This window comes from Kockovaella imperatae (genome assembly GCF_002102565.1).
Source record: "Kockovaella imperatae strain NRRL Y-17943 chromosome Unknown BD324scaffold_6, whole genome shotgun sequence".
NCBI lineage: Eukaryota > Fungi > Basidiomycota > Tremellomycetes > Tremellales > Cuniculitremaceae > Kockovaella > Kockovaella imperatae.
The window spans coordinates 1046840-1071374 of NW_019028946.1; the positions used below are offsets into that span (position 1 = coordinate 1046840).

A 24535-nucleotide genomic window follows, 5' to 3' on the forward strand; every position below is an offset into this window, starting at 1 on the left:
GTTGAAAGATACCGATAGAGATAAGCAGTGGCTTTTCAAGCGAGATCAGCTGTATATCGAGGAGGCAGGTCCAACATGACCTGACTGAGATGCTCAAACTGCTGTTGGCCAACGTCTGTCCGTTGAAAATTCCAATCCTGTTCGAAAACAAACGTCAGTCTTGGAAATTACCATCCCGACTCTTCGGGGTCTCCGCCTTTTTTCCCGCCGGTGGGCCGCCGCCTACGGCCGGAACAACGACAGTAGGCAGCGGGGATGAAATGTATACATACAGTGGCATCGTTCGCTGCTTGTATCCCGGTCGTGGACCACAGCTCATGGATGATATGCTACAGTGTCGCCAGACTCATCTCTCTGCAATGATGTCTAATTATATCGCCTCGCTTCCATTCCTTCAGGCGGACGGATCGGTGTCGTTTCTGAGAAACGAGCAGTCAGTGATGAAAAGGGTTGTGACTGGACTCCTCCTGCTCACCCTTCCCAATCTGGTTCCAATTCGTACTCAGGGCCGTGCCTCCACTCTCTGTATAACTCTTGATCATCGCTCGTTTGGTGTCATCATCGGCGTCGCCGTAAATCTTGGCAAAGAATTCTTTGAGCGCAGCGTCACCGCCTTCATTCTGGAACGCGTCTCGTGTGTCAGCAGCGAAGAGGGAGGTTCAGATACACTGGACGGCAGATGCGTCTCACACAGCGCGTTGCCCTTGTTCCGACTTACGGGATCTTTCGCTCCTTCATCATCCTCTTCCACGACTTTATCCCAGTTCTTCCTCGCCTTGACATTCGGTACTGGTGCTGAGGTCGTGGCTGGCATTACATCCGGCTTGACTGGACGTGTCTCGGCGCTCGAACCTGTCGCTTCTCCGTTCAGGCCTGGGGTCTGGACCTGATTTGCCGACAAAGGATTGAGAGGTGTGGAATCTGGAGAATAGAGTAGGGAGATCCAATTTTCAGGGACGACTTTGGCGAGTTTGAGCTCAATCTGGAGGTCCGACGTGATTCGATCAGTCAAAAGAAGCAACACTCCGGGTGTATTGAATGTGGGCGGTGACGCACCTTGGAGGATAGGACCCTACTGGTCGATTGATCAGGGAGGATACTGGCTGACAATGGCTTCAATGTTATGCGTTGTTGTTGCTGATCCGTGTTGGCACCTCCTAGAGCCGGTAAATCAATGATGATCTACACGAGATCAGATCAGCACAACATCCCTTTCCAACTTCACCTCTCTTTCCCTGAACACCACATCCACCTTGTCTGACACATCTGCCGCTCCATACCCTTTGACGTAAAGCGATAAAATGAGCTGGAGTGGAGTTTGATAAAAGTCGTATCTGGAGCGCACGTTGCCATTGTTCAGTACATGGATGGCCATAGCACACCGTCCATGATCCCCTCCCCCCCCCCCCCCCCTTTGCTCACCTCGGTACAGGTACCTCTACTGGCTCCATTGTGGGATGTCAAGGTTGAAATAATGTCATCCATATGATGACGGAATGAGACTAGCTCCTGTGACTTTCTTATTTCGACTTGACTTGGCAAAAGATCTGCCCAGGCCATAATTGCTCAATAACAGCCGCCGACAGTCGGAATGCCGAGTGTGGCACATTTGCATCAGGACTCTACCAATGTTCCTCCTCTCTAAACGGTCCACGGGCTGGCTATCAGAGCCGAGCGCGGAGGGGGGGCACATGACTGGCTCTCGATCTGCACCATATTCGATATTCATCGCTTGCATGGACCTATGGCACTGCCTTCCAATGAACTCAAAGGCTATTATTCATCGCCGACAGGGATGGCTTGTACCGATACATGTTCACACGATCTCAGTTGGATCATTTGCATCATCGCTTGTTCTTTATCCTCAGCGTTGATATGATATATATACATCTGTGAAATGTATATGTGGGGTCGTCCGACCTCTATATAGAATGAATCCGAGGTTGAACCTTTATTTGGCTGTTGCAGTGACCTCATTTTTCATCTACCCTTGTGGCAGGAAGTGGCAGCGAGGCAGCGAGGCACACCGGATGCATCAAGGGAGGGCCGGAGGGCGGAGACCCGAGGCACGGACACACACACAGAGCACCCTGAAAAAATTAAACTATTTCTCTCTTTTCTCCCTCTCTCCCCCTTGGTTTGTTTACATCCACTCTGCTCCCGTCTTGACCACTATTTGCTGTTTTGGAACCTTTTAGGGCTGGCTGGCTGGGGCCAGGGGGGTTATATTAGATATTAACGAGGTCGGAAGAGGACTGGGTGACCCAGAGGAGAGAGAGAGAGAGAGAGGTGGTCAGGCGGAAGGGGAAGGAGGAGTTGCAGGAAGAAGAAGAAGATGAAAGGAGGGCGAAACGGTTTAAAGTAGCAGCAGCATATCGATGTGACCCCCCAACTTTCATCTTTCTCTACACATCCTGTTCACTTGTTACCATTTGTCGTGCGTCACGACACTCGATCACTACCAACCAGGGTAGCAGCCTTGCGACAGAGTGAGGCGTCAATTTAGGAGGAAGTGTCTTTTGTTTTGATCCGTTTATTTTTCCTTTATTTTCGCGCTTCTGACGGGCGGGTGGGATTTTTTGTTTAGGCGACTACAACCTCTCGTTCGATTGGAAGCTCATCAGGACGCCCCTCGGAGACAACTTTCCTGCGAGGTAGATCATCTCAACCCCCTTATTATTCACGCCACTTCACACTACGAGGAAGGGGGAAGGCGCACCTTTCGCTGTCTGTTGCCGATACTAACACGTTGTGCCACGAAAGGATACCGTGCACACCGTTGCTCTGTCCCAATCATCTCCTCCTCCTTTTCGCTCCTTTGTCTCACTCAAGTCAAGTCAACAGGAGACAGAGGGGTGTCCAGTCAATCACATTTCGCTGTCTTCGTTGGCTTTCATCCCAACTGGTCTCATATATACATTGTCACTCGTTACAACAGTCTCACGCTCATTGAAAACAACCACAACAACAAAAACAACAAGTCGATATCCCATCCCGCTTGGATCGCTGCAGCAATCCACCCTCCAAGACATCATCGACTCACGACCACGTTCGCTTTGCATTGGACATCACTGTGACGCTGCATCTCGTCCGGGAAGTCTCTCAACCTCCTCCTACCGCTTAGCTTTGGCCAAGAACTCGGATTGCTTGGCGCCTTTGTGTCGTCCGTCCGTTTCACTCTTGGTGTCCCCCCTGGTCGTCCCTCTCACCTTCGAACCCACCAACTCCCCCTCTCGATTTATCCATCCACTCCATCCACCATGTTTAGCATGACGGAGTCACCTGCTGGGCCCTCATCCCGTCCAATCCATTCGACCATCTCGCGTAGACGTCAACATGCTCGACGATCCCGACGCAACACACTCCTCTCCACTGCCGTCACGGCCCTCTCCCTCCTTCCTTCTGTCGCCGCTCAAGCTTCTATCACCGTCTATAATACCGTTGGGACCGTCACCCAAGCGACCCTAGCTCCTTCCGCAACTTATACGGGATTACCAGCGTACGATCCTACCATGTTGACCCCTCCCGATGCGCCACAACCTCCAGTCGACGCGGTCTCTGTCAACGTTCCCGGAACTGCAGATGCTGTCCAAGCGGCAGGGATGCTCCTGTCAAAAGAGCAGATGGGCAACTTTGTCGGGTTCTCAATCGAATTATCTGTCGCTCCAAGTCTGTTTGGCTCCTATTCTGGTATCCTGAAACCGGAATTCTTAAATTACATGGCCAACATTCAAGTCAGAGCGGGCATGGGTCCGATCATTCGAGTCGGTGGTAACACCCAAGACAGCTCAACATTGTACACCCAAGGATTCGATAACGGTCAAGATATCCAAAAGACTCAATCCACTGATCAGTATGGCAATGCCGTGAGTTTCAAGTGGCACCGGGCACCGGGCACCGCTGACGCCTCTTTCAGGTCACCACGCCCATCGTCAACTACTCTCCAGAACTCTTGTACATCATGGCCAATATCTCGTCTCACGTCGATGCCAGATGGTACTTTGGTCTCGCATTCAACGAATCAGACGTCTCGCCACCGATCGAGAACATTGCCACTGCGGCGCAATACATCTCAAATATCCTGAGCGATAAGCTCCTGGGATTGGTCGTCGGCAATGAACCGGATCTGTGAGTCGTTGTCTATGACCCCCGTTCAGGCAAACATGCTCATCCGATATCTAGATATGTGGACCACAACCACCGCGAGGCGGGATACAACGTCACGGACTACATGACTGAATTCGATGCCGTGACCGATCTGGTGCTCCAGACTGACTCGTTGACCCTTCAAGCTCCATTCGTCGGACCGTCCGTCTGTTGCCAGGTCCCAGGTTTCGAACTGCAAGACATATTGAACGCGGGATATCTTGATGCTCAAAATTCGGCTCGAATCGGACAAGTCACTGTCCAGCACTACCCCGAGAACAATTGTCAGATCGATGGAAATGTCGAGGATCCACAGACACTCTTCCCGACGTATCTGAACCACACGTCGCCCCAAGCTCTAGTCCAGCTGTATGCCGCAGATGTCGCGGCTGTCAGATCAGCAGGAAAGGAAATCGTCATGCTTGAGACCAACACGGCCAGTTGTGGTGGTTTCCCGGGTCTATCCGATAGTTTCGGTGCAGCCATATGGTAAGGTGGCGGACGTACGTGTGGAGACTGACTTGCTGTTAGGATGACCGACTACGCCCTGCAGATGGCTTATGGCAACTTTTCCGCGGCTCTACTGCATTCCGGTGGTCAAGGGACATACTATAACGTGAGCCAATCTGCCTCTCGGCGGGCGCTTGAACTGACTCCCATTCAGCCCTTCACCCCACCCTCGGGAACGCTTCCGGACTACTACAAATGGACTACTGGATCGGTATATTACTCTGCCCTCGTTGTCGCCGAAGCATTCGGTCAATCCAATGTCTCTCAGATCGTCGACCTCAACATGAACAATGGCAGTATCTATCATCCCGGATACGCCATCTACGAGAACGGAGCTCCCTCTCGACTCGTCCTCATCAATTACGTTTCCGATCCGACAGGCGCATCGACCTACCAAGCGACCGTGACACTTGGCGACGGAGTGGCATTGCCTTCATCCGTTGCCGTCAGATACTTGCAAGCACCCAGTGTCGCAGATCATGACAACATTACTTGGGCCGGTCAAACGCTAGGATCATCATTCAACAGTGATGGCCGATTGATGGGGAATCAAACGACCGTCACTATAGACTGTGAAAATGGAGCTTGTGTCGTACCGGTGTACGCCCCTTCCATCGCTTTGGTATTTTTAAACGGTGACGCATTGACAAATTCGAACCCTGTCGAAGGTGCCACTCAGACTTACGCGACGACCGTCATTGGGTTCGGATCAGCAACCATTAACCCGGAGGTATTAGAGACTTCTAATGGTCAAAACGGAGGACAACTAGGGAGTAACAGTAAAGGAAGTGCAGGCGCTGCGGATCGACGTGCAGTGATCTCGAGTGGGTTCCTCGTGGCCTTTACACTGGCTTCGGCGGTCTTTGCCTCCCTATCATGAGGACATGTACTCTCTTCGTCAACAATCGCCTCGTCTGAACGTCTGGACATCTCGCCCGGTTTGAATTCTCGTAATCTCGCTTCAACTGTATCCTATCGAAATCTCATCCGTCGTACAGTACATGCGACACTCATCAGGACATTTCTTTCTTGTGGATTAAAAGAAAACCCCCCTTGCCTCATCTGCTCGAATAGCCATCTGGAGATCATCACACACGCATACCTTTTACCCTCGCTGCAATGTCTCTTTCACTTGTAATCATAATAATTGTCAGTCATCTGCGAGTGAAAATGCATCCATATATTAGTATGAGCATCCGAACGTGATAGCGAGGCAAGGACTGTCTCAAAATTCATGGGAGCAGGCTCGCCCGCGCCCCACGGGAGTATGACGGCTGCGATTCGCAGATCTCGAGACAGCGGTCAGGGAGCGTCTTCTGACGATATTCTTTCAACATGCACTTCGCCTGACGAGCTGTGATGAGGGATAAGGCTCCGGCACCACCGATTCGTCCGCTTTGGGGCGTGGCGTCAAAGTTAAGGCTGATGTTGATTTCTGCGGAGATTGCGTATCGGAGACTGCAAGCATCAACAACGACTCTACTCGATCCTCTTATACGACAGGCAACTTAAAAGAGGCCTTTAAGGCCGCTACTGCGCTTCGAAGGAAAGTCAACGGCAGGAACAGAAGTACAGTAGCCTGCGACGATTAGAGTCGAGACGATGCAGAGCCGTCGACCTCAATATCGAGGGATAAGCAGAGCGTGTACACTCTCTCCGATGGTCATCTCGCATAGATCTGGCCCGCTTTTCCAACGTTATACATCTTTCCATTCCAAGATTCGATTTTGATCAATGCTGTGAAGGTACATCGGCCTCATCTGAACCTGGGTCAAAGTATCTCCACTGATGAGGAGGTGCTTCTTCTTCCAGCTTTTCCCATCTGCGAAGGGGGGTTTTCATGAGTTCGTTCATTTCGTTTCAAGTCTCTCCACACTCACGGTTTCCATTCCAACATCTTCGCAGCCAGCTTCAGTTCATCTTTTGCGACTTGGATGGATTGTTCTGCCATTTCCCCCAATTCCTTTTCGACAGCCTTGACGTCTCCATTGGCTTTATCAATGATGGACATCTTATGCTTCGTGGTCGCTTCCGTCGCTTGTCGATAGACACTGGTGTTTGGTAATGAGGCGAGGAGATTGAGAGTATGTTGATAGTGCTGTTTGAGAGTCGGGAGAGGGTCCACAACGGCATGAAGACCAGTGATGCCTGTAGAGGCTTTCATAGGTCTGAGAGGGATGACAGATCAGCGTGCGATGCGGGAAGGCTCCCGGGTTGGGACACATGTTTTGAGTGAAGATAATGGATGATGTATCCCACTCACTTGATGGCTGCCGCCAGGGCGACTCTTGACGCTCTGAACATGGTATGGAGGATGAGTCTGCAGGATGAGGATGATGAAGGAGGATGGATGGATGCCTTCGGGTCTGAATTTGGGTGGATGAGCCCCTTGGGAAATTACGGCATCGTCCTTCGTCGAATGGGATTTTTTGGTCGAGCAGCGCGCGTCACTGAACACCCCTTCCCTTCTCTCATATTCAGTAGTGATCTGTGAGAGCTGCATCAAGCTAGCCAGCCTCATGATCCGGCGTTCGTGTACAAGATGAACTCATCACCTCCGCCCCCTTCATTCAATCTCCCTCCATTGACATTGAATGGCCGACTACCGATCACGCCTAGCCCAACCGAAAGTCCAAATGAAGAATTCGAGGCGTATGATTTTACAAAAGCTAGCAGCAGCGGCGGCGGCGGTGGAGGGTCGAACAAAGGCAAGGGCAAAGCGAGGGAAGTTCATGATACGACAGAAGATGGAGGTCGAGTATCCATGTATGTGCAGCTGTTTGAGGGTGAGTAGAGCAGCGTCATTGAAGACTCACATGGAAGCTCACGCGCGCGCCGTTTTCAGAGATGATTCGGACGGTCTTGGAATCTGAGGAATACTTGTTCACGCCAAGGGAAGTATTTGTCCTCAAGGGAATCCTCTCATTACCTTGTGAGCTACCCTGGTAAAGATTCGTCAAGCTGCTTCTGACTGTTCGCGCCTCCAGATGACCCAAAATACCTCTTGACGCGATTACTCCTGCGACGACCTGGAAAAATTCATCCTCTCGCTAATCTGTGTCCGACCTACTCTCCGGAACTTGGTGATGCTGGCGTCAGACGAGCTGCGGAAGCATTGACAAAGCTGCTGGATGTTCCTCAAGCCATCAGAGATGCGGAACCCAAGCAGCTCACGTCCGACACGCCTTCGAATGACCTGAGGACACCTCTCAAACCGTCCATTTCGCCGCTTCAATCACGGCCGTACCCGACGCCTGGGAGCTCCAATAGCAAGCGGAAACATATGCGGAAACCTTGGGCAGACTTGTCTACAGGACTATCAGAAGCAGAGGAAAAGGAAGATCCGGAATTGGCAGAGGCAATACGTGAATCATTGTGGGCGAGTCGTGTGGGACGAGTCGAGTTGGATGAAGAAGGCACAGTGGTTCATACACCTCCACCGGCATGTGTCCACGGTTCGGCAAGTCGCTCAGTATCCGATACCTCGACGAGTTCAACGTCGTCGTCAACTTCTTCCGCCGAATCATCGGTACCACCCGCTCGAAAGAACACATCACAGATGGAGGCCTTCACTCTCGCTCCAAAAGCTGCGGACCCTATTACTCGACTCGCTCGAGATGATTCCGACATGTCCCTGGATGAGATCATGACTTGCGTGTCTGCTGACGAATTACGCAAGATTGCTCGAGCTAGAAAAATCCCATTGGCGAGCTTGGCAACTCGCAGTGCCGTCGAAACGGCCCTCAAATCCTTAGCTACAAAGCAGACAGTCCTTGGGTTTACACCGACAAAGTCCAGCACAAAGACCTCCAAAGGCAAGACGGTTCAAACGTCTCTATCGTTCACTTCGACAACAACAAGAGTCATCACTTCGGAATCACTCATCATTGCCTCGTTGATCCCTCTCCTCGGCGGGTCAGCAATCCAACTCACTCCTCAACTCCATTCACTCATTTCTCGCGTCAACCTGATTTACTCTCGTACACCACCATTGACAGCTTCAGCCTCATCGCTCATGTTACCTTCCATCCTGGTCGCATCCCACAAACGTCGGTATCCAGACTACGGGCCTCCGACCCGGTCAAAAATCTGGAAGACAAGGGACGATCTGATGATTTGGGAGAGGGCAACACATTGGGAGAGTGTCGTGGCGGATGCACTAGGCGAGACATGGTTGGAGCAGAGGAAAAATCCAATGCCTGGATTCGGGATCAAAAAGGAACCTCCAAACCGACTCGAGGGCGCAGCCATGGTGAAGAAAGTCTGGGAAGGCGTCTGGCCAATATGGCAGGAGATGGTAGAAGGCTCAAAGGGGGACGAAGTCGACGTCAAGGAAGAGGAGGGTGGTTTAGTGGGTGATAGGTTTAGAACGGGTGAGTGAAATCTCAGTCTGGCTGGGTAAAAGCTGATTCACCCTCCATCAGGTCACGTCCTCACGCGAATAGTATACAAGGTCAGCTCTTGACTCCTTTTCCTTAGCGTGACTGACAGCAGTGCAGTCTGCTGTTGCCCTTGGCATACTTCACGAGTACGATCTCGAATGCGAAATGCTCAAGGCGCTCCTGAACCAGCGTCGATGGCGTCGCAGCAAGCGAGGGTGAGTCGAAGGTTTCGATGCCCCGGATTCTGGCTTGGCTGATCGCACTCAGGGCCTGGTACGAGCGTCTGGCACTGGTTCTTATGAATCACTACAATGCCTCGCCAGAGGAGAAAGAGGAGAAGATGCGCGAAGCGACCCAGGTTTGCATCGACGGATTGCTCGACGAAGATACGCACCTCAGTGAGTTGATTCTTCTAATGTACTCCTCTAGCCAGCTCACACCGTCTCAGTCTACCGCCCTGGACTGTCCCGTCGCCTGACGCGACTGGAAAACAAGCTAAATTTGCCCAACGATGAGCGACATATCTCTCACGCCGAACTCCTCAAATGCGAGACTCGAGAACTATCAGCTCCGCGAGTCCCCGAGAATCTTGGGGCGCCCAAAGCTCGGCCTAGAGCTGATCCTGCACGCGAGAGGGATAGAGAGGCTAGTCTGGGTCTCGATGATGGATCTGAGCGTCCTTGGACGTTTCAACAGACTGGCAAGAGTGTTTGGGTCGGCAGAGAAAGCGAAGTCACGGTGGAGGGTTGGGTCTTGGAATGGTGGGAGAAAAAGGGGTATAAAGGGTGAGTCGGATCATGGCTGCGGGAGGCATATCGCTGATTTGTTCGACTGTAGGTATCACTCTGAAGGCTCTATCCTCACCACTCTCTTTGCTCTCCTCATGTGGCCGATCCTGTTTCATCCTCTTCCCGGGAGCTTTGAAACGCCATATCAGACTGCTCCGCTCGATCTCGGAGAAGACACGTTCGCACCTGCTCGCTTGGAGCTCATTGAATCCCGCTTGAATGCCATGACCAAGACAACAAACGCGTTGGAAATGTTACGAGAGACCGATGGTGCGCAGCGTGAAAAGCAGACTTGGGCGGTAGGACTCAACTGGGAATATGAAAAAGACGATTTGGAAGAATTGGTGCAGTGTCTAGGAGGCAAAGCCCTCAGTGTCATTTGTCGCATGCTGGCCGAGGAGTATAGACACCGCGTGAGCGGTGTTCCAGACTTGATGTGAGTAAGGAAAGGCTCTCAGCGTTGATCGAGTCATGTTCTTAGCGTCTGGAAGTTTGATACGCGTGAAGCTAGATTTATCGAGGTCAAAGGTCCAGGTGACTCGCTATCGGAGACACAAAAGGTGAGCCAGGTCAATGTATAGCATAAAACTCACGTCCATTAGATCTGGATCGATGTCCTCCTCTCCGCTGGAGTCCCAGTAGAAGTGTGTAAAGTCAAAGCGAAGGATCACGAAGCGAGTCGCTCCGCGATGGAAAGGCTGGCAAAACGCAAAGCCTCAGCGGTCAGCAAGGAAGTGCAAGCGAAGAGTGCGAAGAGAATCAAGAAGGATCGAGGAGAACAAGACGATGATGAAATGGCAATGATGGAGATGGAACGAGGTGAAGGTGTGGATGCCGATGAGAACGGGGATGATGATGATGATGGTGATCAGGAGGACGAGGATGATGAGTGGAAGTATGAATCGGGGGATGAGGGCAAAGGTGAAGGTCGATGGGAGAGGTCTGTGGCGAAGAGGAAGAAGGGCAAGCCATAGCCTTGCACACTACTTGTATAGAAAGGTTGTTGTACTTCTCAATTGTAAGTCAGATGGAATATCATATCAGGTGGACCACCTCCACCGCTGAAAAAAAAGTTTAAATTGTCTCGACCGGTTGACATTCTTCATTCTCATCCTACTGTACCAAGCGGTGCGAACCCAGAGTGACGGCGGCGCCATCCATTAGAAACCGCCAGCAATCCGGGAGCCATATGACTGAACTCTTCTCCACTCCCGCTTCTCACGCTTTCGACCATTCCGAGCTTCTTGAAACGGGTGGTCCGTCTGCGTCTTCCTCAAACTTTGGCAATGCGACAGAGGACATGGATATCGAAGCGGCGTTCGAGGTAGAAGATACCGTATCGAGGATATTGGAAGGAGGATACAAGACGGTGAGTTTGTTTCCTCTGTAAATCGCACAGGCCTCCCTGCTTGAAAACGCTGTGGGAGTAGTTTTCCGCTGAATCAGCTCTTGCCTGCGATTCATGGGAGATCGCTAACTTGTTTTTCAACCAGATTGGTTTACAGTTCCCCGATGAGCTCTTACCAAAGTCTGTCAAGGTCTTCAAAGCTATTCAGAAACGAATCGCTGCAGCAGGCGCTCAAGCGTACGTTTTGGCAGATAGCACGTATGGAAGGTGGGCTCGACAAGATGTGGCATGTGATGAAACTTGAGCTGAAAACAAACGCCCCCCGCCCGCCCGATGCAGTTGCTGTCCAGACGTCTTGAGCTGCTTGCATCTTCCTGCAGATTTTCTGGTTCATTATGGACATGCTTGTCTGACTCCGTGAGTTTGAGTCTGGGTCTGGGTGTGGGTCTAGCACGTATGGGTGGAGGGAGTAAATCACTTGCTGAATTCTCTGATCAATAGGACGAGCGCTCTTCCGGTCCATTATGTCTTTCCTCGAGTCAAGCTCGACGTGTCACACGCAGCGAGAGAGCTGGAGAAGATCTCGAAACCTGATCTTGAGGGCTCATCTGAAGACGTGCGCAAAGGCATCATCGTGGTCTGGGATGTGGGCGTCGATTGGCTGGCAGGTGAGTTATTTCCCCTTAGACCCCCGAACGTTGACTGGTGTGTATAGATGAGATCTGCTCGACTTTCTCCACAGTCAATCAGGTTCCCATCTCTTTCGCGACTATTCAACGTCCGGCTCATCTCCCCAATTCCTCACGCGCGGCTGAGAAAGCTCCTGCTTTACGGTCGATCGAACCGCCCTCCGGATTGACCATGGCAGAATGTGTCATCTTGTATATCGGTGAAGAGGGCAGGAGCTTGTTAAATTTGCAAATGACCCATGCGGGCAATCCGGTAAGCTACATCTACCGGCCCCTCTCAACCCAGGCTGCAGGTTCCTCTTTCGCTGATGCATTTTCCCCAAAGTTATACGCCTACTCTCCCTCCTTGAACCAAGCCACCGCCCTCCACCCAACGTCATCTCGTCTTCTATCCCGTCGCCTCTTCGCAGTCCATCAAGCCATGTCAGCGGACATATTCGGACTGATCGTTGGCAATGTCGGTTTGGCCCATTCTCAACCACTCCTCGCTCAACTCCGACGAGTGCTCGCGAAACATCGAAAGAAATCGTACACGCTCAGTGTGGGTAGATTGAACCCTGCCAAGCTGGCAAACTTTGAGACGATCGAATGTTTCGTCCTGGTCGGATGTGCGGAAGGAGGCGTGGTAGATTCCAAGGTGAGTGAAAAGATCAACAGGTGATACACCCTGTCGCTGATCAAGGATGGGCTGGTAGGATTTTTATCGGCCCATTATCACTCCTTGGGAGCTGTTACTCTCTTTGCAAGGACCCGAGGGCCAGTGGGAACCTTCAAAATGGACACTAGACATCGCATCTGTTCTGAAATGTAAGTCGTCCGGAAGTACAGGATCATTCCACGCGTTCTGACTGTGCCACAGTCGCTGAAGAACAAGGTCATGGTCGCGGCGATGAATCTCAACTGCCCGGTGAAAATGGTTCGAATGATCAGACGGATCCTGATGATCCTCAATTCGATCTGGTCACTGGCACTCTCCGCACTCGTAAAGTCTTTGGACGATCACGAGACGAAACACCAACAGATGAGATGGACGCCTTGACGTTGCGGAACCAGTCGTCCACGTTGATCAAACTGGAATCTGCGGGCAGTCGATACTTATCCAGTCGACAGTTCAAAGGTCTCGAAGCTAGAGTTGGGATGGATGAGCCGGCCTCATTGGAGCAAGGCCGCAGCGGGATCGCGAGAGGGTATGAGGAGGAAAAGTAGAGTGTGACGCTGGGTGCCTAAAGGGTGGGGGTGGGAGGACTGACCGGGGGATGGCGGGTACAGCTCGCTGAGGTGCTCATGCCTGCATCGGCGACTGCTTGCTGCGATGTATAGCATGCCTGTGCGATGCGCGGCATTCCTCTCAACAACGTTTTCTGATGATTGATCGCCTGGAGTCTGGGTGATCGCCGCATTAATAAGCTGTTTTGTAGACGTGGAAGCGCGTGTGAGGACGTGGCACCACCAAAACCGGCGCGAGCTCCAAAGGAGCTTTCAATTTCAATTTGTATTAGAGTTTTCCCCTCTCCACTGCTCGGTAGTCTGCTTCTTACCAATCAACCTGTCCATCTCATCTCTGGTCGAGGTGTTTCTGATATTTATACATACCACCTGTTGGGAGAGAAGTCATCTTGGTGTCACAAAACGCTTGATTCGCCATGCGATACAGCACACTCCTCTCACTGCTCGCTACCTTTACTGCTGGAGCTCTGGCCAGCGATGTCATTGACTTGACGGGTGGCACGTTCAAATCAGAGGTCAATGGAGAAGATCTGGCTTTGGTAGAGTGAGTGATCAGGATTCTGATAGGTCGATGACCGCGGACAAACGCCATCTGAGCGTGAGCAAGAGAGCGCCCCCCATCACTATCACCTTCACAAGAGATCGTCTCTCAAGCTCGTTCGCTGACCCTTCCACGTAGATTCTTCGCTCCATGTAAGCTCCACCACCTCCTTTCATGATTCCATCATCGGATTTCCCTTCATCGTGATGCTGACGTTCGACTGTTTCATTTGATCAGGGTGCGGACATTGCAAGAAGTGAGTATCTTCGTAAAGGCTCCCTCATGTCCATTGTTGATGTTATTCCCTTTGTCTAGCTTGGCACCTCATTATGAAGAAGCAGCTACTGAGCTCAAATCAAAGCTTGGAGTCAAGCTCGCCAAGGTCAGCTACTTCGGATTGAGAACGTCGTACCACTGAGCTGACACTCTCTCGCGCAGGTCGACTGCACCGAGGAAGCTGAGCTATGCAAGGAATTCGGAGTCAATGGATATCCCACGCTCAAGGTCTTCCGGAATGGAGTTCCGACTGACTATGCCGGACCACGAAAAGCCGATGGAATAATCAGCTACATGGTCAAGTGAGTACCACTTTCGCTACGTTTCATCGGCTGATCAACCTTATCAGGCAATCTCTTCCAGCTGTCAGCGAGGTGACTCCCTCTTCCCACGACGAATTCATCAAACAGGACAAGGTGTAAGTCTTGGCTCCGTCTGCGAGTGTTTTCTGGTCGTTTACCTCCCCGCCCCCTCCCCTCAGCGTTCTCGTTGCGTACGGAGACGAATCTCACCCTGTCCCTGCTGCTTTTGCCGAATATGCCAACTCTGCTCGTGATACCTACCTCTTTGGACAATATCTCGACTCGTCTCTTCCCTCTATCCCTGAATCCCCCTCCCTCCCCGCCATCGTTCTGTACAAGCAATTCGATGAGGGTCACAACGTTCTCTCCACTTCTGAGGTCTCCTCTCTCACTGCGGATTCCCTGGCCGAATTCATCAAGTCCAACTCGATGCCCCTTGTCGATGAAATCTCGCCTGAGAACTTTGGAGACTACGCCGAACGAGGACTGCCCATCGCGTACGTCTTTGCCGAACCCGATGACACTGCCACTCGAGAACAATTCATCGAGGAGATCAAGCCCATCGTCAAAGAGTTCAAAGACAAGGTCAGCTTTGTGACGATTGACGCTGTCCGATTCGTCGATCACGGAAAAGGACTCGCTCTTCCTGGCGAAGACTGGCCAGCCTTTGTCATTCAGGAACTGGCTGAACAGTCCAAATACCCTCTCGACACTAAATTCAGCGCCAAGAACGTTGAAGCTCACCTCCGGGCCTATGTCGATGGAAAATTGTCACCCAAAATCAAGTCTGAGCCTATCCCCAAGACTCAGGACCAACCCGTCTACCACCTGACAGCCGACGGATGGGATGCTCTGTTCGGTGACGACTCAAAGGACGTGTTTGCCGAATTCTTTGCTCCTTGGTGTGGACACTGCAGTGAGTCATTCAGAGTGGTGTATCTTGCACTTGCTGAGTCAACGATGCAGAGAAGCTCGCCCCCGTTTGGGAAGAGCTCGGTGAGAAATACCAGAACAGCAAGAACGTTGTCATGTGAGTCAAACCTTTCGTGTCTGTTTGACGGTCTCGCTCATTTCTCTCTCTCACAGTGCTCAAATGGATGCCACTCTTAATGACATCCCCCCCACCGCACCATTCAAGGTCGCCGGATTCCCTACTCTCAAGTTCCGACCCGCTGGATCCTCTGACTTTGAGGACTACATGGGCGGACGAACTCTGGAGGACTTGATCGAGTTTGTAGAGGCCAACAAGAAGTCTGAAGGTCCATTGTCTACGGAGGAGGCAGTCGAGGAGCGATCGGATGAGGATTCCGCCGTTGCGGGTGAAGAAGAGGAAGTTGTCGAGCACGATGAACTCTAGATAGCAATGGACGTAGATCCGCAAGGAGAATGATGCAGGATGTCGATCACTGCCTCTTAGCCACACACTTCTTACATGATGGGTGCCACAATCATTTCCATTCACAACGCCGCCAAATTCCGAAGCGAGCTGGTACTTAGCTCCAACCTTTCACTCCCACTCTCCTCTTTCTTCTATCACGCACTTCGACTCGTTCAAACTCAAGTCAAGTGAGTATTGGTTCAATTGTGATGGCGCTTGGCACTGCAGACAGTCCTCAATCGTCTTTGGAGTACATCTCCATTGCATTCGTATCCACTGTCAACGGCCAAGGGTTTTCCTGGCCATACTCTTCCTCCATCCCCTTCTTCTGTCGTGTGACACCTTCAGACGGACGGAGCTTGTATATGAACCATGCTGACGAACACCGATAGTATGCGTGAGAAGTGGCGAAAGAAGCGAATGAGGAAGTTGAGGAGAAAGAGGAGGAAGATGAGGGCTAGGTCCAAGTGAGTGAAAAAATCCATAGAGCAAACAGGATGGCGATACTTGTTACCTCTATCCGAGCTTCTTCTACACCCTCTTGGAAACGCCACTGACAACGCTCAAGGTAATCGACTTGCACAAACCATCTCTTGATCGCCCTTTGAACCAAAACTATCGCTCGACCTCTTTTTTCCACCTGCCATCTTCACCTTTTTCTGTTGAAGTTACTTGATTTTTCTCGAATGGATCAAACTCTGTTTTTCCAGCAGGGTTGTGGAGAAGGGAGCAAGTGGGATGTAGGATGCGGAGAGACGATGTGGAGGTGCTTTGGGTGTGTTGAGAGACGGCAAAGAGTCATTTATAAGGTCTTTTCCTTTTCACCCCTATCCTTTTTAACCTGAATGCAAACAATGAAACCAAGATGCTTCTGAATACGCGTAGATGTCATCTCAGGTGACGAGCTATGCTCAATTGAGTTTGTCCTCTGGCAAGTACATTCGAGACAACAGTGTGTTCCATCGTCGCATCAGGGGTGATTTGAGCCATTTCCAACCTCCACCCGAGCAGTCTCATCCGGAGACTCTCGGATGTGAATACAACTTCATACTCGACCAGCGCTTTCATTCGCTTTGGAATGTCCACCGTGAGTGTCTTTCTTCGCCTACAAAGTTGGAGCATGGTGCTTCAGCTCGCTGACAGGTTCACCACTCAGCTGAGCAGCTCTCCGCCGGCTAAACGGGCACGCCCGAACGTCGGCTCAGCGCTGAAGAAACAGCCTGTCGCACCTCCGCCTGCGGTTCCAGATTTTGACAAGGGGATCCAATACTGGGATGAAGTTGAGGCATCGGTGAATGGTGTTCTCGGGGGCTTTGGCGAGGGTGTGAGTTGGCGAGTCGGCGAGTCTCCTCCCATGTATCTCTAGCGGTCCGGTCACCTGGGAGATCTTCTGCCCAGACATCAGCACCTCCCTCCCGGTGACTCAAGGGCCGCGTAGATGCTGATCTTGCGACCTCTCATGCAGCCTGTCCCTCACATTGAACAGCTCTCCTCTCGACTTCTACTCCTTTCTCTCCTTCCATCCCTACATACGTTCCCATCTCCCTTGACGCCTTTCCCACCCCCTCGACCAAAACACCGACTCACCGTCCTCGATGTCGGAGCAGGTATAGGTCGGGTCACAGCCAACACTCTGCTGCCTTTGTTTGAAGATGTCGTTCTGGTTGAACCTGTCCAAAAGTTTATACAAGAGGGCTATGCAAATGCTCGCGCTGGCAAATGGAGAGATATTCCAGCAGCAGTAACATCAGACAACGATATGAGCGGGAAAGGAAAGGGAAACCAGGATCTAGATGAGGGATGGAGAGGGAAACGCGTTTGGTTCCTGAGAGGAGGATTACAGACATTGGACCCATTAAGACCGCAAGTTGGGGCCGATAGTCTCGGAGTACTGGGTCGATCGGAGGGCGGAGAATCTAGTGAAGGATTTGGAAGGCCAGAAGGAGAAGTGGTCTACGATGTGTGGGTCAACCTCTCACAGACACGCGATGTTAAGATTGAGCTCAAAATAGAAGACTGACTCATCATTCATCAGGGTATGGTGTCAGTGGTGCCTTGGTACGTCGAGCTAGCAAGCTGCTCTCTGCACAGAGCAGAATCAGTAAATACTGACGTGACATGGCTCCGCCCCTTTTCAGGCCATCTGTCATCCCCTGAGCTCGTCGCCTTTCTCAAGCGAGCCAGAGCATCCCTTCGTCCAGATACTCGCACGACTTCTGACGGCTCTTACGAAACGATGCTCTTCGTCAAGGAGAATGTGTGCGAAGATGGACCCGGGGGTCAAGCCACAGAGTTTCTAGATGAACAGGATTCCAGTTTGACCAGGTGGGTGGAGACATCAAATACAATCACAGCTTCAACAGTGCTTAACTTTGTGTAGGTCCAACGCCAAATGGCTCGAGGTATTTCGAGAAGCTGGGCTCGAGGTCATCAGGGAGGAGGTTCAGATCGGTATGCCGTCCGAGCTGTTCGTGGTGAAGACGTGAGTCGGCGCAAATCATACAATACCGATAAGGTGGAGGCTCATTATTTTACAGATGGGCTCTGAGATGATCTATGGGTCGCGGTATACACTGTATGCATGTAGTGATGTAGATCTGATGTCTGTTATACCATGCAAAGCTGCATTGGAGCATGCCACTAGAACTCTGCCATTCTGCGGAATCGCTGTTATCGGCGATAAAGTGCCACTCTCCCATTTTTGACTTTGTCTGCTGAAGGCTAACGCCGAATCTCCGTGGTCTCCAGCCCTCCGGTTCATTATCATTTTCAACGAATTCGAGGTGAGAGAGGATAGCAGTGTCTAACGAGCAGGTACATATCGGTGAGTAGAGGGTCGTGGTGTATATCACGTTTGGACAGCGGACTGATCATTGCATTCCTTCTTCAATCGCCTCCTCTCCGACCTCATCCTCGAATCCGATCCATCTCGTCGTACCCCTCCACCCTCGCCCTCTATCACAACTTGCCTCCATCAATTGCAGACAACCATGTCGCCCTCTCACATCCCCATCGTGAAGAAGCGCACAAAGCACTTCAAGAGACACCAGTCTGACCGATACCATGGTGTCAAGGAGAGCTGGAGAAAGCCAAAGGGTATCGACAACAGAGTGAGTCGAGCGCAGGGGGGAAAGGGGTCGTGCCTAGGTCGGGCTGCTTGGGGGTGGGAAATCACACTTGGGTATCGGGATGTGAGGCGACGATTTTGGGAGCAGCACAAGTGGGACACTGGTTGGAAGACTGGTTGGAAGAGTCTGAGACTCTCGCCGGAGGTTGTCGGCGTGAGGATCAAGACTACATTTCTCTCAGTGTCAAGCCTCAGAAGAAGTTTTCCCTAGCTCGCACATCGATGTGACGGGAAGCTCCCCCATCCGACCAAAGCACGATTTATGAGGAGAACAGACTGTTTTGCAGTTGATCTGACACCCTATGCTTTCTCCAGGTCCGACGACGATTCAAGGGACAGCTTCCCATGCCCAAAATTGGATACGGATCCAACAAGAAGACCCGTCACATGCTTCCTTCCGGCCACCGAGAACTCCTCGTTCACAACCTTTCCGACCTTGAACTGCTCTTGATGCACAGCAACCGATACGCCGCCGTCATCGCACACGGAGTCAGCTCAAAGAAGAGGATCGAGTTGATCCAGAGAGCCAAGGTCTTGGGCGTCAAGTGGGTCTTTTCCGTTTTCACCCCGGTCAGGGCCAATGCTGACGGTTCCGCTCAGGGTCACTAACTCTGCTGGAAAACTGAGGACAGAGGAGGCTTAGATACTATGGTCTCAGCATGGGTCTTTGCACATTCTTTGCCATCGATGTATGATATCACGGCTACGGCGGGGTCTGCAGGGGATACATCCGGACATCTGAATACTGAAGCGAGGAAACACCATCAAATAATGCTAGCGGTGCTTGCCTGGATCAGCGGTTTGCCCGACATGCCTTTCCTCGTCGAGTATCGCAAGACGCCGCTCTTCAGCCGCTCGAGTGTACTGTTTTGGATCAGCCCATGAACGGTAGCAACTTGAAAGCGAGATACTGACTACATTCAGAAAGTCTGCCACGTAGTTGTGGCCGTCCGTGTTGACAGGATACTTCTCCATCAATGATGAAGTGACGAACAACAGCTTGACTCGCTCAAGAAAAAAGGATATCAGTGACTTACTCATTGTCTAGACAGCGCCTCTAGCTCACCATGGCATTCCCGTTTGCGGCTAAGCTGGTAGGCGACATTCTACAAGATGTTCAGCTCCGCCGAATGACCAAGCACAGAACCCTTCCACTCACCGCTCCAGTAGGCTCAAGACATCCCTCTCGGCCCAATCACTGCAATCACCCTCTACATCGAGATCACCTATTGCCTTGGCATACTTGCGAATAGCAAATCGAGTCATAGCTTGAGTGATCAGTAAATTAGCACGACAATTCGCATAAGCAGTCTGTTCAGCCGTCTCTCGCTCAGGACCAAGCTGGAGATCGCTGTCCCTCTGAGCAAGGTTCGCAAGTCGCAGTGGGCCCGGAAGATCATCAAGTAACTGTTCGAGGGCTTCGTGGAAGTGGCTTGAGGGTCTATAGACTTGCTCGATGACTGGAAGGTTCAGACATGGGTATGGATCCATAGACGGATCTCTCCAAGAGGCATTGATGGATTTCAAGGCGCTCAAAATCGATCCCAGAAGTCGGAAAAGTCGAGAGTTGTAGTGAAATCCAGCGAGAATGGATGTCTGATTCGAGGATGAAACTTGAGGTTGAAATTCATCAGTCGGTGATGTCTGGAGAGCTTGATCATCCACCGCGAGAGGTAACGAGATGTTGAGCTCTTCATCCGGTATGAAGAATGGCCCATTCGCCAATGCAGTATCAGTACGATCTGAACCATCTTCCAATAATTGAGTGAGCGTGTTACCTGGACGTCGGAGACGACCCACACATCAGCCAAAAGACTCGGCGTCTCACTTCTCGCTCGACGGGCGACGTCATCTCCTGAGGCCATTTCTCTTCATCATTGAGGTTGAGGAGACTGCTCAGCGCCGCGGCTTTGGCTTGTGCAACCACAGAGGCTGACTGATCGCCTAGACTACCGAGGTAGACGTGGTCGCAGCTGGAAAGGTGGTCAGCTAGATCGAAATCGCTCAAGAAGCGGATCATACTACAGGGTTCTGGAGGAATCATCAGCTGGATCGTGTCGAGAAGTCTTTGTATTCACTGGATGTCTACCAAGGTGACATGCTTGTAGTCCCTGTTTCTTAGCACCTGACTCGCGCGATGGCATTCCTGATGCAGTCTCCTCAAGTGCTCGACGTTGAGAAAACCCAGGGTGGATCGAGGCAATTGGATAACACTGTAAGAGACTGGCAGTGTATCAGCGCTTGGAGATAGCAGTGCTCACTCAGTGAGAAGAGGAACGCTCGGAACACCCCGGAGTGCTCGTCGACTCGATTCTCCAGCTGTTGGTTGAATGTTGGCCAGTGCACAATGGGCATGAGGGGGCTATGGTGTTAGGCCAGGTCAGTAAAGGCAGACTGTGTTATAATGCCTCACAATAGATGCAGATGATATTCGTCCAAGATTCGCCTAGCTACATCCCATGAGACGATGTCTTCCAGCCTGGGCCTTGGGTCTGACACTGCCCACATGGAGCTGTCATCAATGGTATTGGGTGATCTGTAGGCCCTTGGTGATAAGCTGTACATCCGTCCATCCTCCAGCAGCATGGGCGCTATGTGCGCATGAGCGTCTAGACAGCTTGCGGAAGCTCCTGTATTCAGTCTAGTGGGGACGTCATGTCTCGATTGATCCCCCTCAGGTAGTAAGAGTGAAGCGGAGAAGGGCAGGTATGGATTCTCGTGGAATTGCGAGGCAGGCATCGAACTGTGATTGAACATGATTGGCGGCGCTGATAGAGGTTGATGGACTGGCGTGAGCAGCGGCGACTCCCAAGGTGCGAAATGTGTCGTAGTCAGTAGATGAGCTGCAGGATGAGCGGTTGACAGCGGCTGGTGGGACTGCTGTGAGGGACGAGCGAATCTAGTAAATACCGTCAGCTCTTACACTCACCAAGGCGTCAGCTCTTACACTCATCAAGGTCTAAGGTCACGATCGTGATGGTATTCAGTGCCACTCACTTATTCACTGGTCCTGGCTTCTTCCTTACATGCGTGAACTCACACTCTCGATTCAAACCTAGACATCCTTGACATTTGCTTTGACCAGTCTTGACGCATTTGACCTTACGTACCCTGCACAAGTCACATGAGAGCGTGCGCTTGACGGCATTGGAATGTGTATGGACGAGAAGGGACGGGTGCCTCATTGATCTCAACGTGATGTAGGAAAAGGTGGTCCCCAGCTGAGGGACTCTGTTGAATAGGCTGTAGGGTAAGTCTCGTGATATTCTAAAGGCGTGATGGAGGTTGTGCCGGTGGATCCGTCACCAAAAATGAGAGGCTGGTTGGTGGAAGTGAAGCAAGGTGTGCAATGTGAGGATGACCCATGAATACCGTACAGACACAACAGTTTACAGTATATGCTCCGCTCACATCCATCGCATCAAACGCCAAGACAAGCATCGAGGGCCATGAGAGTGAAGGTGTGACGCAGCAACACTTCAAAGGAGACACCTCAAACGAGGGAGCCATGGACCGTCCATTGACCATACGTAAAAGACAGGAGAAGGGCCATCATTGAATGGAGATGCTGTTGATGCCTTCTCGCTCGTGTCGGCGATAAATGTTGATCTCATAAAATCCGATGTGGGAAAGCCCAGTGTGAGGGGTGCCACTGGCTGTTTTGACCTGAAACGCCGACTAAGGCCGAGGCTCTCCGCCTCACTGGGTTTTCGTATTCAGTGCGAATTCAAAGGTCTAGAAAGACTGAGTGGTGGATACAGTCTTTTGGTAGGACTTTTGAACTTGTCACATTCACAGGACCCTCAAGGTGAGTTTGAAAGTGTGATGGTATGTGATGAACAGTTTGAGCTGACCGACTTTGCCTTCTTTCGACATCTCCGTTGTCTCCTCTTCTGCTCTACTTTGACTCTCGCTCTCGACCATCTCAGATGTCCTTCTCCTCTCAACCCGTTGTCATCGATGGCAAGGGCCATCTCCTTGGACGATTGGCCTCGATCATCTCCAAGCAGGTGAGTTGGATGTGTCAGCGGTCAAGGCGTTGTCGGCATGCGTGACACGGAGGATTTGAGGAGACGGGAGTGAAATACATTGGAGCATGTTGGGACATTCATCCTCTTTGACCGGCACCATTGCGTAGGCATTAGCAGGGAGAAAACTTGGGCGATAAAGGAAGCAAGGATGATGGAGATGCCGACAACGCCTACCTCCTGCAGAACATCACGTTGCCAAGACATCAGACACTAACTCTCGTGCTAGATTCTGAGCGGTCAAAAAGTTACCGTTGTCCGATGTGAGGAGATCAACGTTTCTGGATCCTTCTTCCGAAACAAGCTCAAGTACCACGACTACCTTCACAGTGAGTCTTGATGTTCGACCTCTAGCGTAGGCTCATACACTTGCTAATTCTGTTGTCTATAGAACGCCACATCGTCAACCCAAAAAAGTCGGGTCCTTTCCACCACAGAGCGCCTTCAAGGATCCTCTACAAAGCTATCCGAGGAATGGTGCGTCGAAAATGAGCGATGGGACAAGGCCGGTCGCTGATATATTCTGTCTTTCTTCCTTGCTCGTGTCGTCCCACCCTGCACGCCTCGCTTGTGTACTCGCTTGCGACCTACAGGTCCCTCACAAAACCCCCCGAGGTGCTGCCGCCCTTAAGCGTCTGGAACTGTACGAGGGTATCCCTCCCGCCCAGGCGAAAGTCAAGCGAATGGTTGTTCCCGCTGCTCTCCGTGTCTTGCGATTGAAGCCAGGCAGGAAGGTGGGTCAAATTGTCACATACACCTACCTGTCTTCTCTCATTGACTTTTTTTTGCAGTACTGCACCCTGAAACGTGTGTCACACGAGGTTGGATGGGGTCACAAAGACGTTGTGGACAGACTCGAGGAGAAGAGAAAGGTCAAGGGTCAGGCTTACCACGAGCGCAAGGTGAGTTTGACTCTTTTCGCGAGACGACACCGCTTTGTCGGCCCTCTTCCATACCATACGGACTTGTGCTTACACCTTTCTCAGCAAGCTGCGCTCAAGATCCGGGCCAACGCTGAGAAGTCTGTCGCTCCTAACGCTTTGCTCACCCAGTACGGATACTAGGGTGATGTAGACTTGGATAGCAGTGTACTTTGGCGGTGATGCATCACGATATAGCACTTAGGGGAAAGCCTTCTGGAATCTCTCAGGATAAGATCAGCTCTGATTTTAGTTGGCGACATGGTCAAACCGCTTGCCATGACCAGCGGGGCTGCTGCTGCATAACATTGTCCTTCACTCATGAGGGCCCCGTGTTTTCGGCGATGATCAGGTTGTAATAAAATTCCAAAACCGCCCGAGATTTTTCAACAATGTGACGACATGGTGACTGCCATCCTGTGTTGAGATCTGATCTTTATAACTTCACACTCCTTCTCTCAAGTCTGGAGAAGCGGACATTCAACATGCTGGAATACATCTATGTCTGCAGGCATGGTTGGCGGTGAGTTGATCGGTGAATTCACGTCCACCACAGCCACAGCCTCTCAGATCTCCTCTGCCTCGATCTCACCCTTCTCGTAGAATAAAAAGTCAAGGAATGTACTAATGGCCTCTTGGTTCAGATCCAATTGGGTCGATCCGACTATCACCACTGGTCCAACAAAGATGAAGCGCGATCCGGCGGTAAGTTGACAGCACCTCCCAGCTCGTGCCAACCGTCCCTGCCGAATTTTACCTGATGGAGTCTATCACTCAGCTCGCACCGTACGGGCATGAACAAGCTGCGCAGCTCGCGCAATTCATCTCGTCTTCTGATTCGCTGGCTCCATACCCTGTCCCGGAGCAAGTGTT

The 24535-nt window shown here is 51.5% G+C and overlaps 11 protein-coding genes across 11 annotated transcripts; 7 read left to right on the forward strand and 4 right to left on the reverse strand.

The window, feature by feature from the left end:
• Positions 1-169: 169 nt before the first annotated feature.
• BD324DRAFT_450806 (SGS domain-domain-containing protein) lies at positions 170-1597 on the reverse strand. The gene is made up of 6 exons (XM_022012817.1): positions 1423-1597; positions 1226-1334; positions 1057-1182; positions 719-982; positions 476-620; positions 170-419 (listed from the first exon to the last, which is right to left on the reverse strand). The coding sequence occupies exons 1-6, from the start codon at positions 1449-1451 to the stop codon at positions 367-369; spliced, it is 726 nt and encodes a 241-aa protein (XP_021871488.1). The 5' UTR covers positions 1452-1597; the 3' UTR covers positions 170-366.
• A 1564-nt stretch (positions 1598-3161) lies between these two features.
• BD324DRAFT_451328 (hypothetical protein) lies at positions 3162-5869 on the forward strand. The gene is made up of 5 exons (XM_022012819.1): positions 3162-3866; positions 3917-4128; positions 4183-4635; positions 4678-4762; positions 4811-5869. The coding sequence occupies exons 1-5, from the start codon at positions 3261-3263 to the stop codon at positions 5534-5536; spliced, it is 2082 nt and encodes a 693-aa protein (XP_021871489.1). The 5' UTR covers positions 3162-3260; the 3' UTR covers positions 5537-5869.
• Positions 5870-6232: 363 nt separating this feature from the next.
• Positions 6233-7120, reverse strand: BD324DRAFT_626274 (ETC complex I subunit conserved region-domain-containing protein). The gene is made up of 3 exons (XM_022015877.1): positions 6920-7120; positions 6537-6824; positions 6233-6478 (listed from the first exon to the last, which is right to left on the reverse strand). Exons 1-3 carry the CDS (start codon positions 6958-6960, stop codon positions 6388-6390), a joined length of 420 nt encoding a protein of 139 aa, XP_021871490.1. The 5' UTR covers positions 6961-7120; the 3' UTR covers positions 6233-6387.
• Positions 7121-10875, forward strand: BD324DRAFT_626275 (hypothetical protein). The gene is made up of 10 exons (XM_022015878.1): positions 7121-7442; positions 7502-7588; positions 7644-9029; positions 9081-9109; positions 9156-9253; positions 9306-9436; positions 9487-9823; positions 9876-10262; positions 10308-10386; positions 10429-10875. The coding sequence occupies exons 1-10, from the start codon at positions 7199-7201 to the stop codon at positions 10798-10800; spliced, it is 3150 nt and encodes a 1049-aa protein (XP_021871491.1). The 5' UTR covers positions 7121-7198; the 3' UTR covers positions 10801-10875.
• A 40-nt stretch (positions 10876-10915) lies between these two features.
• BD324DRAFT_626281 (peptidyl-diphthamide biosynthesis) lies at positions 10916-13364 on the forward strand. The gene is made up of 8 exons (XM_022015879.1): positions 10916-11195; positions 11320-11441; positions 11514-11591; positions 11676-11842; positions 11890-12116; positions 12189-12500; positions 12559-12670; positions 12723-13364. Exons 1-8 carry the CDS (start codon positions 11016-11018, stop codon positions 13067-13069), a joined length of 1545 nt encoding a protein of 514 aa, XP_021871492.1. The 5' UTR covers positions 10916-11015; the 3' UTR covers positions 13070-13364.
• A 27-nt stretch (positions 13365-13391) lies between these two features.
• BD324DRAFT_626286 (thioredoxin-like protein) lies at positions 13392-15704 on the forward strand. Its single transcript, XM_022015880.1, has 9 exons — positions 13392-13634; positions 13770-13783; positions 13869-13887; positions 13947-14013; positions 14070-14209; positions 14257-14325; positions 14389-15125; positions 15176-15239; positions 15296-15704. Exons 1-9 carry the CDS (start codon positions 13507-13509, stop codon positions 15564-15566), a joined length of 1509 nt encoding a protein of 502 aa, XP_021871493.1. The 5' UTR covers positions 13392-13506; the 3' UTR covers positions 15567-15704.
• A 736-nt stretch (positions 15705-16440) lies between these two features.
• BD324DRAFT_626294 (AdoMet dependent proline di-methyltransferase-domain-containing protein) lies at positions 16441-18218 on the forward strand. The gene is made up of 7 exons (XM_022015881.1): positions 16441-16674; positions 16744-16911; positions 17053-17549; positions 17623-17645; positions 17726-17912; positions 17968-18069; positions 18125-18218. Exons 1-7 carry the CDS (start codon positions 16666-16668, stop codon positions 18138-18140), a joined length of 1002 nt encoding a protein of 333 aa, XP_021871494.1. The 5' UTR covers positions 16441-16665; the 3' UTR covers positions 18141-18218.
• A 359-nt stretch (positions 18219-18577) lies between these two features.
• Positions 18578-19357, forward strand: BD324DRAFT_579574 (ribosomal protein L32e; the record flags this gene model as incomplete). Its single annotated transcript, XM_022013390.1, has 3 exons — positions 18578-18697; positions 19030-19259; positions 19315-19357. The coding sequence occupies 3 exons, from the start codon at positions 18578-18580 to the stop codon at positions 19355-19357; spliced, it is 393 nt and encodes a 130-aa protein (XP_021871495.1).
• On the reverse strand, positions 19265-21988 carry BD324DRAFT_451962 (fungal-specific transcription factor domain-domain-containing protein). The gene is made up of 10 exons (XM_022012820.1): positions 21712-21988; positions 21128-21613; positions 20976-21076; positions 20793-20937; positions 20737-20745; positions 20515-20687; positions 19874-20465; positions 19781-19820; positions 19630-19722; positions 19265-19578 (listed from the first exon to the last, which is right to left on the reverse strand). Exons 1-10 carry the CDS (start codon positions 21897-21899, stop codon positions 19489-19491), a joined length of 1917 nt encoding a protein of 638 aa, XP_021871496.1. The 5' UTR covers positions 21900-21988; the 3' UTR covers positions 19265-19488.
• BD324DRAFT_626313 (hypothetical protein) lies at positions 21568-22234 on the reverse strand. The gene is made up of 2 exons (XM_022015882.1): positions 21712-22234; positions 21568-21613 (listed from the first exon to the last, which is right to left on the reverse strand). Exon 1 carries the CDS (start codon positions 22222-22224, stop codon positions 21982-21984), a length of 243 nt encoding a protein of 80 aa, XP_021871497.1. The 5' UTR covers positions 22225-22234; the 3' UTR covers positions 21568-21613; positions 21712-21981.
• A 205-nt stretch (positions 22235-22439) lies between these two features.
• Positions 22440-23915, forward strand: BD324DRAFT_626316 (ribosomal protein L13 domain-containing protein). Its single transcript, XM_022015883.1, has 7 exons — positions 22440-22522; positions 22644-22724; positions 22972-23071; positions 23134-23219; positions 23336-23476; positions 23534-23644; positions 23729-23915. The coding sequence occupies exons 2-7, from the start codon at positions 22644-22646 to the stop codon at positions 23804-23806; spliced, it is 597 nt and encodes a 198-aa protein (XP_021871498.1). The 5' UTR covers positions 22440-22522; the 3' UTR covers positions 23807-23915.
• The last annotated feature ends 620 nt before the right edge of the window (positions 23916-24535 follow it).